This window comes from Chlorocebus sabaeus, chromosome 16 (genome assembly GCF_047675955.1).
Source record: "Chlorocebus sabaeus isolate Y175 chromosome 16, mChlSab1.0.hap1, whole genome shotgun sequence".
NCBI lineage: Eukaryota > Metazoa > Chordata > Mammalia > Primates > Cercopithecidae > Chlorocebus > Chlorocebus sabaeus.
The window spans coordinates 43,360,863-43,376,336 of record NC_132919.1 but is presented as its reverse complement, the minus strand read 5'-3'; the positions used below and the strand labels follow the sequence as shown (position 1 = coordinate 43,376,336).

At 32.7% G+C, this 15,474-nt stretch overlaps 1 protein-coding gene across 3 annotated transcripts in view; it reads left to right on the top strand.

Moving 5' to 3' along the window:
• Positions 1 to 15,474, top strand: part of STXBP4 (syntaxin binding protein 4) — a 197,943-nt gene that overhangs the window by 67,820 nt on the left and 114,649 nt on the right. The window contains exons 11-13 of one of the 3 annotated variants that reach the window (XM_073004923.1): positions 6,217 to 6,306; positions 10,075 to 10,140; positions 13,617 to 14,766. In XM_073004923.1, the coding sequence (XP_072861024.1) occupies positions 6,217 to 6,306; positions 10,075 to 10,140; positions 13,617 to 13,817 (357 nt within the window). In that variant the 3' untranslated portion in view covers positions 13,818 to 14,766. Of the gene's footprint in view, positions 1 to 6,216; positions 6,307 to 6,600; positions 6,637 to 10,074; positions 10,141 to 13,616; positions 14,767 to 15,474 lie in introns of those variants that run through there. The other 2 variants (XM_008011417.3, XM_073004924.1) reach the window with 2 other exon arrangements.

Sequence of the window (15,474 nt, the reverse complement as noted above, 5' to 3'; positions counted from 1 at the left end):
CCATTGCAGTCACCCAAAGATCTGGTTGTTCTATAACCCTCAGGAGAGTACCCAGTTCTCCCAGCATGAAGCACTGATTTATCAGAACTAATTTTGTAGCATTTATTCAAAGAGAACTAAAGCTGTATTCAAGTAGCAGAGTTTTCATTCTGCTGATTCAGGTGTTGTGTATTTATCTACCTAATGTTGATGGCAGGGAGCATTGTTTTTTACTGCCAAACAGTTCTCAGAGCTGCCATGCTCATTTTTTATGTGGAAGGCAAAGATAGTTGGGTAATTTACAACATGCCAATGAAGTGGGCAATTCAGAGTATTTTGTGTGAGTAAGCAAATCTTTTTTAGCAGCTGCAAATGGATTGTCATGCTCCAAGTTAGCAATTTATTTCCTCCTTACCAATTAATTTTAGGGCAGATAAGAATGTTTTTATAGTTTGGAAGTTGTTGGGATTAAAAAAAAAAAATGTGTTAACCTGTGATACTTTGACAGCAAAAGCAAAGTGCTAATGGCAATTGTGCAAGAGTCAATAATTCCAGACATGTCAATAATTCCGATATGTCAATGATTTCCAATTCGTGGCTTCAGATCAAAATGTTGTGTAATAGAATTGTATTAATTTTGTATTGTATTTTTTCACTTGAGTCCACAATAAGAAAATGTACTTTTTCACCATACTTACATATATAACTGAAGCAAAAGCCTGTCAAAGCATTAGTTACCTTTTCTATGTACATTGCATTCTTATTTAATATTCACTTGTATTTCATTAAAACTTTGGTTTCACGTTCACTAATGGGTAATGTAACAGTTCGAAGAAACATTATAAAAATCACGATTACTGTCATGTGGCTCACCAAAAACAAATACAAAATTACTGATTGTTTTCCAGTGTAATTCCCTACTTTTTTGAGTTCAAAAGCAGTTTAGTCCCCCATCTGAAGTATGTCAATCAGTCTGTAGTTATAGATGCCAACTGTCTGTGAGGGTGGGAAATTCCACTATGGTTACCCCCTCAACCATCTCAGTTTTACAAACAGCAGGGCTGGGTCATTCTGTTAGGCATACATGTCTTTCACTCATATGTTTTCTTTTTTTGGCTAATAAAGATGGCTTGTCTTTCTTAATTTATTTTTAAAAACATTGTTACTGAAATCTAATATACACAAAATAAAGTACAAAAATGTGAAGTGTACAATTTGATGAATTTTTATTATGTATCTCAAGTGGAATCACCACTCAAAAGGCTCCCTCAGGCCACCTTCCCAGTCAACCACCACTTTCCCACCTTTACATTGGAACCAATATTTTGACTTATAACAACATAGATTATTTTTGCCTTTTATTGAATTTCATAATAAATAGAATTATAGAATTTGTACTCTTTTGTAACTTGCTGCTTTTGCTCATTATTTTGTCTGACTCATAAAATCTCTTGAGATGCTATCTTTTAAGTAGGAATTGCTGAGTCAGTTTAAAATCAGTCCTACTTTTGTTTGTTTGACAACTTTTGGGTTTGGAAGAATATGACATTTAGAACCAAAAATATAATTATCTTACTGTGAGTCTAATCATCATTGCTACATAACAAAATTCACACAGTGCTACACCTGCTGCTGGCACAAGGTTATATGCAGAAAGGGCAAGGCTGGAGCCTACATTTAGCAGTACTCTAAACTTAGCAATAGCAGAATATAGTCCATCTTAGTATGATTTTACCAGACTAATCAAGTACTGTATCATGAATGGATTATCTTAAAATTATAGACAGAACACTAAATTCCCTAAAATAGATTTTCACAGTTTGGGCTCTTGTTAAGTCAATTTAGTGTTCTGCGACTACCCTTAAACAAGTGAAATAGAACAAAATGGAAAATATCAAACTGAACTCTATATGATAAAACTGAGTAATGTTTCACTTATACTGGATCATAATATGTACATATTTCTCACCATGTATAGCAGTAAATACTTTATAGCCACTTCCCTAACAAAAACACAAAATATATATTGAACAACTGCAGTGTGCATGTTTTGTTATGTTCACATGTTATTAAGATAGATAAAACTTGGCCTACGTATTTTAAGGAAAAGTCATGTGCCCAAATAATTATAGTAAGAAAAGCTGCATTGTGTGGCAAGGCCGTAAGAGTAATAAAGCTTAGAACATTCAGAAAAGATTCATAACAGTTGGCATTTGAGTAAATTTTGAGGGATAAGTAGGATTTTATGTACTCAAGAGGTGAGTAGGGAGTGATAAAAGTATTAGCATAAACAGAAAAATTAGAATGTAATGCACACAGAGAGTAGTCTACTTAAGAAAAAAAGATAATTGGGTTCATTCAGGTGACAGAAGTTATGCCTCAAAGGGTAAATGTTAAATTTAGAAGTCTGTACTCAGTAGTCAGTGAGGAGCCATTAAGGAAAACAGTTAAATGACAAAAGTGATATTTTAGAAAGAGGAATCTTATGTGTGGTTATCTAGGAAGGGAATGAAAGTGGTGGTAGGTAGTCTAGACAGAGGACTATAGAAATAATCCAAATAAAGATAATAAAAAACTAAAGTATAGTGAAGGTGGGGAGAATAGAAAGGAAAGACATGATAGATCTAGATTACTTACCAAAAACAACAACTGCAACAAATATATCATCAGTAGGACTTGCTGACCCTTTGGACATGAGAACTAAGGAAGAGGAATGAATGGAAAACAAAACAAAACAAAACTCCAAAGTTTTGGCTAGGATAACTAAGAATATGATGGTACAGGTAGCATTAATAGAGAAATAAGGAGAAAGCCTTTTTCAAAGTACAGACAGTGACAGGTTGTGTTTTAGAGAGATTTAAGAAGCTGGCAAGTACAAGTAACCAAAGGCCACTGGAAATTAGGAAGTAGACACTGGGAAGGAATTTGGGGATATTTTGGAGAGTAATAGTTGAAGCGTAACAGTGAATGTGCTCACTCAGAACTTGTAGGGAAAAAGGAGAAAAGGAACAAACTTTGGGGAACCTCCCAAACCCCCTTTCTCCATTTAAGGAGTAGACATGAAAGTAACTCATTGGGAATAGCCTAAATGTGCAGAAGGCTGGGTGAGATATTAGGATATCATAATCTAAAGAAGATAAAATTTCAAGGAAAAAAGCCTTCAATACTGTTATATATAACAAAGAAGGAAGTTGGTTGGGGTCATTTTCTTTGTCACATGGCAGTTTTATTGGTGAAATTGGAAGTAATCATTTTAGAAATATGGGAATGAGGGGAAAGATGTATAAGCCAGATTATAAGAAGTGAAAGGAATGAGCAGGGAAATGGAAGGAGAAAAGAAGATACCCAGAAATTTTTAGGTGAATAGGATAGTAAAGTCACACACACTTTTATAAGGAAAGGAAGTAATTGAATAGGTCTCTAATGGAAGGCCTTATCAATAAAATTAGACTGACACTAAAGTTAACTGTTTTGTAACTGTTTCTGTTTAAAATGAATTGAGATTAGGGAATATGGCCAACAGAATAGCAGTTATCCAGAATTGATACAAGTCAAGTAATTTAAAATATGATGGAGCAGCAACAGTAAAAGGAGAGGTGAAGTCAGACCTAATCAGCACAGCCCAATGACCTATAGTATGTATTTCTTGACATCTCCAGAAGGAAATTCTAGAAAGCAGAGTAGAAATGATTCACAATGTTATTTACCAGCTGTTGGAAAGTTCAAGGGATCCAAGGATCACAAATGATATTGTGAGAACCAGACAGAAAACAGATGTGGAAGGTTAAGGAATATAAATTTCAGTAGTTAGTGATAGATTTTGAAAACAGGCATCTGTCTGGAATTGTTGCTGTTAAATAACAATTCATTTGCTGCTTCCTTAGCTGAAGTATATTTGAATGGAACTGTATAAAAGAAGTCACTGAACACAAAGGGGCTTTTCAAAGAATTCACAAGGAACATTCATGGCCAATTCTCTGACTGCAAGTTTTTGCTGCACAGTCCAAAATAGCAGTGGGATCATAAAACATTTTTTTAATTCATGATTTGTTCTATGACTACTTAGTCTAGGCTTTGCCTCTTGAAATAGTACCATGGATTCTTTTATGCATGATTTACCTCCATGATGTTAAGTTCAAAAGTTTATTATCACATCCCTAAAATCCCAATCTATAATTTCTCTTAATAAATTAGTTTAGCTCTGGTATCCAAAATGTTATTTAGACTTTTTTTTTTTTTTTTTTTTAAAGACATGGTCTCACCCTGTCATCAGGCTGGAGTGCAGTGGTGCAATCTCAGCTCACTGCAGCCTTGACCTCCCGCCCACCTCAGTTTCCTGAATAGCTGGAACTACAGGAGTGCCCCACTATGTCTGGCTAATTTTGTTTACTTTTTGTAGAGACAAGGTCTCATTATGTTGCCCAGGCTGATCTCAACCTCCTGGACTCAAGCAATCCCCCAGCCTCAGCCTCCCAGTGTGCTGGGATTACAGACCTGAGTCACTGCACCCAGCCTTATTTAAACTTTTGAATCCTCCGTATTTCACTTCTTAGAATGAAAAAATGGAATAGGCCATATGAATGCTGAGTAGCAACACTGAGTTTCCCAGATTGTGTTTTGTATACTTTAGTTCCATGAGCTAGTATAAAAATAAATAAATGAAGGCAACAGGGTGAAGAGGTTAGGGGTTTGTAGTATGGTGAAATTACTGAGGAAACATGACAAGTTATTACACTTTTTTGTTTGGCAATTCAAATGCTCATTGGCATATTAAGGCTGTTGGAAGCCATGCAGGAAATAAGATTAATTTTTTCTAAATCATTGACAACTACCACCATCACTACCACTCAATTTTGCTTTTACACAAAGCCTGTTAATATCCTTTGGAACACACTCTGGGAAATATTATTACATTTTGAAATGTGTTCAAAATTATTCTAACAATTAGGAATGAATTCTTATGAGTGTGTGTGTTGAGTACTTCTGAGAGAGCAGAGTAACAGAACCATGAAGAATGTAGATCATATAAATTGTTGGCAATGTCCATAGATACACAAAAGCTAATGTGACAGACCAAAAAGAACCAGTGATGTTCAGGGAAATAAATTCTCCCCAAATAGGAAGAATAACTCCTACTTTTGTTATTCTAGAGTTTGGAAAGCAAATATGAGTTTATTACATCTATTCCACCATGTTTTTTGTTGAATCTTTAGTAAAAATCAGAGACTATGATTTGTGGGACTCTTGGAATGGCCACTTGTTAGCTGTGAAACCTTAAGCAAGTTATTAACATTTCTGAGCTTGTTTCTTCATCTGTAAAATGGAGACAAGGTGATTGATATTGAATATATACAGTCCTTAGTAATACATCTGCACATATAAGTTTCCAGTAAGTGATTGATATTATTAATTATTTTTATTATTTTTTTCTACTCCACATTTGCTTCACCTATCTAAAGGGCCCTGCTTTAAGCCCATGCTTACATAACAGCCGCTTTCTCCACTTAATCCTTTAAATTCTATTTTCTTTAGTTGTTATAGCTTCCACATAGGAGATGGCTGTAAACTTGGATTTTTATCTCTGATTAGACTGTCGTTGTTTTTTACATTATAATTGATGGTCAAAGACATCATGCTAGATATAAGAGAATTGGTCATCTCTGCTATTTTTTGTTGTTGTTATTCACTTGTGCATAAATTATTAATATTATCTTCAATCTACAATTTCTGTGCAGGAATCTTTTTAAGCCACTTGTCTGATGCATTACATTTCACTTAGTTAAAACTAGATACATAATTGATAAATATACTTTACTAGGCTCATGTAAACTATCTGATTTATAATGTACAGCATTTTGTTAGCCTTAGATACCATGCTAGAATGAATATATTTAGGGAATAGTTTATGTTGGTAATTCCTGAAGTCTTTTTGACATTATAAACACAGTCTTCGAATTTGGAATTTTAAGGAAAATTATATTGTTAAAATAATGATAAAGGTGACAACAAAATCAAAATTCTATTATAAGTAATAACAATGTAAAGTTAAACCTAAATGAGTGAAATTGCTTTAATACTTTAATATTCCCTTTTATCTAATCAAATGACTCCAACGTAAGAAACTGAATTTTGTTATTAGAATACAAAAGCCTAAGACTAGTCAAAAAGGATTTTTATGTTACCTCTCATAATTAGCATCTAATGCACAACTTTTCTCTTATATTTTAATGTTGACAGCTTCTTCCTTGTGATTCTTTAGAAGCAGATGAAATGGAAAGGCTCAAGCGTGAAAGAGATGATGCCTTTAAAGAAGTAAATACACTTAAGGTAACCTCTAATTTAGTTTCCTTATATTTTCTTCAGAAAAAAAAGAAAAAGAAAAATATCCTATATTGGATTCTGAAGTATTGGGGCTTAACTTTATTTTTAATGGAAAAATATTAATATCAAATAGTAAAAATCAGATTCTTTATTCAGTTAGCCTTTAGAGAATTAATTTTTTGGTCTACATATTTATATTTCACATTATCTGTACAACATTTAGTGTGAACAATGGTTTTTGCTCATGTCTTCTGTTCAGGTTCTTTCTTACCCTTTTTATTCTCTCTCATTGGTGGCCAGGGCAGAATTAGATGAAGAGGCAATAAAGCAAGTCGTGGCAGTTTTGGATCCTGTGAGTTCTTTGGGAAATACATTTTTTTTCATGTGCAGGGCTATTCTTAAGGGACATCATGTTTTGCTAACGTAACTTGAAATTAAGACAATATTATGTAAGAGAGGAAAAAACACATATCCCAAATATACTATAACATTTTACTTCTATTTTTTTTGTTTGTTTGTTTGGTTTTTTGTTTTGTGTTTTTGAGACAGGGTCTCACTCTGTCGCCCAGGCTGGAGTGTAATGCTACAATCACGTCTCACTGTAGCCTTAACCTCCTGGGTTCAGGTGATTCTCCCACCTCAACCTCCCAAGTAGCTGGGACAACATGTCCATGCCACCATGCTCAGCTATTTTTTTTTTTTTTAATTTTTATTTTGTAGAGATGGTGTCTCACTCTTTTGTTCAGACTGGTCTCAGACACCTGGGCTCAAATGACTCACCTGCCTCGGCCTCTCAAAGTACTGGGATTACAGGTGTGAGCCACCATGTCTAGCCTCGATTGTCTTTATATGGTTTCTTTCTGTTTTTAGAGGAATATTACATTTAAATTATATCCTAATTTTTACAGAAAGCTATATTTTCCAAATCTTCAGGAAAAGCAACATAACCACTTGATTTACCACTAATTCACCATAGGAACATATTTTTAAAATTATTTTATTAAATAAGGTATAGTATATTGACAATTATTTAATTTTTATTAAATAGAAAATCTTTACACCAAAAAGAAAGAAAATTTTTTTGCTATCTTAGTTTTTATAATTCCAACCTCTAGAGGAAGCCATTGTTGCAAATATATTATTTATCTTTTCATAGATTTTTCTCTACACAGAAAATTATATTTTTTAAAAATAGGCAGGGCATGATGGCTCACACCTGTAATTGCAATACTTTGGGAGGCTGAGGCAGGAGGATTACTTGAGCTCAGGAGTTTAATATCAGCCTGGGCAACATAGCAGGACCCCATCTCTACTATTTAAAACAGAAAAACAAAAATAAATAAATAAATATATGTATATGTGGGGACAGGGAGTATGTGAGAAATTTCTGTACTTTCCTCTCAATTTTGCTATGAATCCAAAACTGCTTCAAAAACTAATAAAGCCTTAAGAAAATTTGTTCCAGTATGTGTGTATTTTCACTTCTATGTAAGTCACTTCATCCATCCACACTTTTTTTTATAACTTGCCGTCTTTTTTTTCTCTCTCTCTCTCTTTATAAGAATTATATCTCAGGCAGCTTTTCAGGTTAATATACACAGATATACCAAATTCTTCTCGATAACTCTCCTATAAATTAAATGGTAATTTAGCCAGTTCCCTATTGATAGACATTAGACTATTTCCAGTTTTTAAAAATAATTTCATCTTCAGCAGCTTTGTAGATGTATCTATGGGCATTTGTACAGTGTATACAAAGAATAAACGTCTGAAAATATAATTGCTTTATTAAAAATTATAGACACTTAAAATTTTGCATATGTTACCATATTCCCTTTGAAAAGGTTTTGCCAATTCACATTCCTTCCTAAAGTATATTAGGATTTCACTACTCTAATAGTATTTTATATATTTATTTTCTTACCTTTGAAACCACTATCATTCCACATTTTTTAGTTTAACAATTGTTTTGCTGGAAAATAAAAATTTAGTTTTAAAAATACATTGCCAATGGTTTCCTTATATTCTCTTAGAAAACTTACCCAGTGTTGCTTACCTTAATAAGATAACTTTTTATGTATTCTCTTATCTCTGCCTAAACCATTAGACTGTGATTTATCAGAATTTTCAGAGGCTCTCAGATCTTTTTCATTTCCTTATAGTTTATCATTGTTAAATTTAGTGATATGATATATTTGTTTTTATTTTAATATCAATAGTAATTATTAGAATGTTAATTTGAAAGTGTCTATGCCATATTAATTTAACATTTAAATAAGACATTCCTGAGGAGTCATTCAATAAATTAGGATTTACCTTTAAAGTTCATGAAATGTAATTGAATATACCCTAATATGACAAAACCTAAACTCCCAGATAAGCCGGCAACCGGCTAGCTCAGTTGGTTAGAATATGGTGCAAAAATTCCAGATAAATCAAATTTTACATGTTATAATTACTTTTACCTCAAAACCTATCTATTAGCTGGCCAGATAAAAGAAGCCATGTAAAGTAGTGTACAAAGCAATAAATATTTTGTTAAAGGTAATGTTTTTGTTTTCAGTTTTTTTTCTTGTATTATACACTCATATAAAAGCAGAGGTTGTTAAATGAAGTTCATAAAGCATTTAGATGGTGTCTCATCACTTTCCATTATCCTGTGACATCTCTATTCTTCATGTCTAATATGAGTACAAATAAAAATGAAACCAAGATAATTTTATGTCAGTAGTTAATTTTTATCTTGCAAGAATAATTTTTAAAAGTGTTGTGGGCTTTATTTAAGGAAGCCTTTCTGCAGAATTCACACTGCTACTGCTTTGCAAAGGTGAATGGAAAATAGATATATTTTCCATTTACAGATACAAAAAAAACTAGGGCACCAAGAGTGAAGGTGACTTGCCAGAACATAAAATCACAGGAGCCAGCAGTCTCTTGGCTCCTGTGGCATATTCATTAGATTGCTATATTACATTCATTTTCATATACCTTCATTTCACCTCTTAGACAAGAATAAGCTGAAATATACCAGAAAGGATGTTGCCTCTTATAAACATTGCAATATTGCCATGAATCTTTACCACTCAATTTAATGTTCAAGCAATTCCTCTGTTCAGGTTTATATTTAATGGCTCTTAAATTACTCTTAGTATTTCTGATTTGACCAATAAAATGTGGATTTATTTAAGATATAATTAACAAAATTGGACATTGTAGGGTATATACTTCACTTAATTTTAAATCCAAAGGTATTTTATTTGTATGCATAATATTAATCTTAATAACTATTATTTTATATTTTGGTTACATTAGTCATATCTGTCTTTTCATGGATAATCTTCCAAGAATAAGCTAAAATTAAATTAGGAAATAAAGAAGTGAGCCAGTCTCATCATATGCCCTCTTTAGTATGGTCGAAGACCTTTAATTCTAATTTGTAATAATAATGCTCTTCAATTTTGTATCTCTTTGGCAATGATAGCTTAACCAAAATCCAGTTAATATTTACACATTTGTACTCTTAACTGGCTTCCGTTTGAGCTTACATTTTGCAAAATTAAGGTAATAAAAAGTATATTTACATCACAATTTACTGTAAATAACTAATTACTTTTAAGTGCCCCATGTAAAGCTGGAAAAATGAATAGAAGCAACATTTTCAGATTGTAGCAATTTGATATTTGGGGAATATAAGCTTTGAAACAAGGGACTAATAAGTCATACTTGTTGATAGTTTCATAACAAGTTGTTAATTTGGTGGTTTTTTAAATATAGGAAAAATTATTGGAATCAGATAAGCAAAGGAAACAATTGACAGAAGAGCTCCAGAATGTGAAGCAAGTAAGTATATGTATTGTGTATATGTGTGCTCATGTGTCACATATGTGTGTGTGAACATATGAGGTATAATCATAAAGCAGTGGTTCTTTATAATATCGCAGAGCTTCCTGATATGTATTATATAATACAAAATAGCATAGATCTTAAAAGCAATCACTTTTGGAGGCTTTACCTATGCTAAAGTCTTGCTACTATTGCTCAAAACAATGTTAAAATCTCTTTGAAATTGTCTTGAAAGAAAGATATCCATAGACCAAAATAACCAATCTCCTTACTTTTCCATTATGTTTTCTTTTCTTTCATTTCCGCTTTTTTCTTTCTCTTTTTTCTTTTGTTACTCATACTTCATTTTACTAAAGAACAAAAAAGCCATCAAGGCAGAGCATTTTTTACATTTATTTGTTAATGATAAAAAGTAAATATTTATTTTCACTTTGCATTACTCTTCAAAGAATTTGAGGTAGCTTACTATAAAACAAATATATGACATTATCATAAAATGAAAACCCAAATGACAAATAAAATATAAATAAGAGAACTTTGTTAGAGATCAACAGTGATCACCTGATTTTGAATCTCCCTCACACAGTCCCCCTAGAAAACATAAAATCAACAAAGAAAGCAAATAGAACCATGCAGGACCCATATTTTGAATATGACTATGTGACATAAAACACCACCACCTTTAAAGTATGTATAAATAAAGTAAGAAAAAGAATAATTCCAACAAAACTCCTGCAGCTTGCCTGTACTGAAACTTGGATTACAGAGAACAGAGGAGGCAAGGCTTGAAAAATTCTGAAATAAAGAATAGAGAGAAACCATGAATGAGATGAAGAACAAACAAAATCAACCCCAGAAAGAGAAAATGTAACAATAAGTGCCAAAATACTGGACATAGGTCAGGACTTGTTGATTCTTAGCACTAGCTACAAAAAAGAGACTTCAAGGTATGAATGCAATCAGAAGTGGCAGGCTTGAAGAATCATTGTTTCTGAGGAAGAACCAGATAAATAGAGAATGGATAGAATTCCTTGGAGACTAGGCAGTGATGGGAAAGAAAGAAATAAGAAGGGAAAATTAAGGATCTTATAGAAATGAAAGCGGAACACAACTTACTAATCCACCCACCCTACTCTATGACCATCAAAACAAGATCCATTAAAGAAACTGCACAGAAGAGAGTGCTCTTGAACTAAGAACTTTTTCTGTGAAATAAAAAAGAATAGAACAAAAATTCTATCTCCATCATTATAAAATAACTGAAAAAATCAGATTGATATCAATGAAAGTTTTCCTCCTGATGAAAACTTTCCAAAACAATTTAACCAAAAAGCTTAAGAAAACTGTAATGTCACACTCCATACTCAAAGGGATATCCTCAAATAAGCATTTCAGGCTAAGAAAAACACATCTCAAATCAGAAGCTTAAAAAATAATAGATATTGATGCCCCCCCCCCCCAAAAAAATCAGGAAAAACTGAAATGAGAGTTGATAAAACTTAGGAAAGAAGGAAGAGACAAAATCCTATCAGAAATGAAAACTAAATTACAAGTTGCCCTAGGAAGAATATAATCAAGTGAAAAGGCAATGAAAAAACAAGAAAAGCAACTAGGAAAGTGAAAGTATAATCAAGAAGTAAAAGAGTTTCTTAAAGAAATCAATCAAAATAACTGAACAGCACTAATACTTAGAACTATAATCCAAGAAAACTTCTAAAGTTAAAACAAGACCTGAATCTAATATAGGTACTGGGGAAATCCGACCTGGAAAGATTACTCTACAATATATTCTAGTAAAATTATTAGACTTTAGAGGAAAATAAATGCACAGTGCCTCCAAGTAAAAAGATTAAGTAACTTACGAAGGCAATAGAATTAGACCAGCATCAGGTTTCTCAAAACAACATACAAAGTAAGGCAATAGTGGAACAACATTTTCAACATTAAAGGAAAGAAAGAAGGTATACAAAAATGTTGTATACAGCCAACCTGACTTTTAAAATATCAAGGCCATAGCAAACAGTTTGGGATATACAAGCACTAAGGGAATACTACACACGTGTGGTATTCCTGAAGACATTCAGATAGGATGAGTTTTATCCAACTAAAAAATGCCTGAAATAACATTGAAAAATGTTTCCAAATGCTTCATATATTTTATTGTACAGGTGAGACTAAAATGAGTCAGTGCATGGATGAAAAAACTAACACGTCAACATTAAATGTGTTAACAAAAGTCAAAAGATGTAAATTTTTTGATGGGAGGATAAGAAAGAAAAAAGAGGAATACAGAATACCTCGTTTTCTTATGTAAGCAAAGGGTAGCAGTCAACAAATATTTAAAACTGATATCACATAAAAATTAGGTAAAAATAGAGGAGACAGTAAGCACTTAAAAAGTAATAATGGAAAGATAACCTATAGAATGAAAATACAAACCTTCATAAACACCAAAAAGAATTTTTTAAGTAAATGCAGTAAATATACACAAGAATTTCAACATAAGACAATTTGATAGAACCGCGACAAAACATAATGATTATCTTAACATGAATAAGATCGACTCACCTATTTTTAAAAAAATTTTTTTTAAAATGTAGTTTGCCAAAACTGACCAGAGTAAAGATAGAAAGCCTAAAAGGCCATTTTATGTAGAAGAGATAAAGTAAGTTATCAAGAAACTACTAGATAAAAGGACCCGGCAAGATGGCTTCACAGAGAAATTTAACCAAACCTTTGACAGTCTTAAAGCTATATAAATTGCTTCAGAGTGTAAAAAATGAAAGAAAATTTCCAAATTCTTTTCATGAAGCAAGTATAGCATCAGTGTATAAACTTAATAAAAATAGCACAAAAAAGAAGATACAATTAGAGGCATATGACTTGGAAAAGAAAAAATACAACTGTCTCTTTTTGCAGATGATATAGTAGTAATCTGGAATACCCTAGAGAGTGATAAAAGTAACTCAGTAAGTTGATAAGCTAGCAAGATATAAAATTAATGTGCAAAATTAAATTGCATCCATATACACAAATAATAACCAATTAGAAGTTTTAATAGTTGAAGAGAACCCAAAACTATATAGAAAAATAGGCAAAAGACCTGAACAGATAATTCATCAAAAAAGCTGTAAAAATGTCCCTTAAACAAATGAAAGATACTCAATCTCTTTCTCTCATAATAAAAGAAATGCGAGTTAAATCTATACTATCGTTGAACTCCTAGCTTCTAAAATCATTAAATCAAACCATCTAAAAAATTATGGAATAAGACTCTGACAGACGACATCCCCCAATAAAAAATAACTCCAGAACCTAAACATTTAATAATAAGCAACTACCAAAGGAATTGGAGATTGAACATCATCAGACAAGTTGCTACTCCTGGAAGAGAAGCAGAATATTAACATGTACCTAGAAGTAAGAAGTAAAAATTACATGAAATGGTTTTCTTTTGTTTGTTTTTGTTTTAGATGGAGTCTTGCTCTGTCACCCAGGCTGTAGTGCAGGGGCACAATCTCAGCTCACTGCAACCTCCACCTCCTGGGTTCAAGCGATTCTTCTGCCTCAGCCTCCCGAGTAGCTGGGATTACAGGTGCGCACCACCATGCCCAGCTAATTTTTGTATTTTTAGTAGAGATGCAGTTTTGCCATGTGGGCCAGGCTGGTTTTGAACTCCTGACCTCAGGTGATCTGCCTGCCTCAGCCTCTCAAAGTGCTGGATTACAGGTGTGAGCCACTGCACCGGGCATAAAATGATATTCTTAGAGAGGTGTCACTCCTTTCTGTATGTTTTATGAACAAGGAAAATTAAAAATAAACCTGCTTATTTTTGTAAAAGAAATCAAAGGAGGGATAAACTACACAGCAATGAAATTAATTACCTACAACATGGGTAGACATGCATGTTAAGATACAAGAAAGAGTGACACCTCTCTAAGAATACATTATCATGTAATATTTACTTTTGTGTACATGTTAATATTCTACTCATTCAAAAAATATATTAAAAATTAAGATGGAAAGGGGAAAATAAACCTAAAACTGCAAGTGTACTGAAGAAAATGAATCTAATTGTATTTCAAATGAATACCATAATTATGGTAAGAAAAAAAAAAAGATAGATAGAACTAATTCAGGTAACTAGTGAATACAGTATTTGTGTTCAGTGTTTTGTCTGGACGGAATTGAGTTGGGAAGGAATTTCATACAAGTCCTAAACCTTTTTTTTTTTTTTTTTTGGTATGTTTTTTGTTTTGTTTTGTTGTTTTAGTGGTGGAGCAAAGCAGTTCTGAAACAATTTTAGATGCTTTATAGGTCTTAGCAAATGTGTTGATTGTTATTGAGAAGCAGAATCTCAATGAAAAAGAAAAGACGAAATAGAATGAATGAAGTCAAGAAAGGACCCTGAGTTGGGTGTGGTGGTATACATCTGTAGTTCCAGCCATTTAGGAGACTGAAGTGGGAGGATGGCTTGAAGCCACAGTATGCTATTATGGTACCTGTGGCTAGCCACTGTATTCCAGCTAGGCCAACATAGTGACACCTTGTCTCTTAAAAGGAAAAAGAAAGAAGGAAAGAACCCTGTGGGATGGGCTTGAATTGGATGTATTATTGTGAATACATCATTTCTTATATATGTATGTGCATATGAACATGTATGTACACATCTGTATTATATATATGCGTGTGTATATATACAAATGTTCCTCAACACAATGGGGTTATGTCCTGATACATCCAATCCAAGTTGAAAATATTATAAGTAGAAAATGTGTTTATTACCCCAGTAAGTCTATTATAAAGTCAAAAAAACATTAAGTCAAACCATCATAAGTCAGGGACCGTCTGTATATGTATATTTTCCCTAGCTCTGTCAACTAAAATAAGGACTAAGAAACAGACACCCTAATAACAGTGAGCACATTACTATATCTAAGTGTCCAGATACCACTCCCCACTAAGAGAAACTCAGGCTACTCAGAGAAATGACTGATTTTAGAAACAAGGAAGAGTAAGTAAAATATAAGCTTGGAATATCTTAATATGTCAGAAAATAAGGACATGTTCAAAATGACAGGGGCATATCACAAGGAACTAGCTTGAAAGGGCTTCCACTGGCCAAATATGGAAGAACTTGAGTACAAAATAATTGAGTAGTAATGTATTGCAGACTATAGAAGAAATCGTAATTCATGGTATCATTAGTAAATTGATTAATTAATAGGGAGAAAGGAGTACTTTTGCTCATAGTAGGATGTTGAATACTGACTGGTAATTGCAGAGAAGCTGCTAGTTTTGGAAATCAGCATTTTACATCTATTTTAGTAA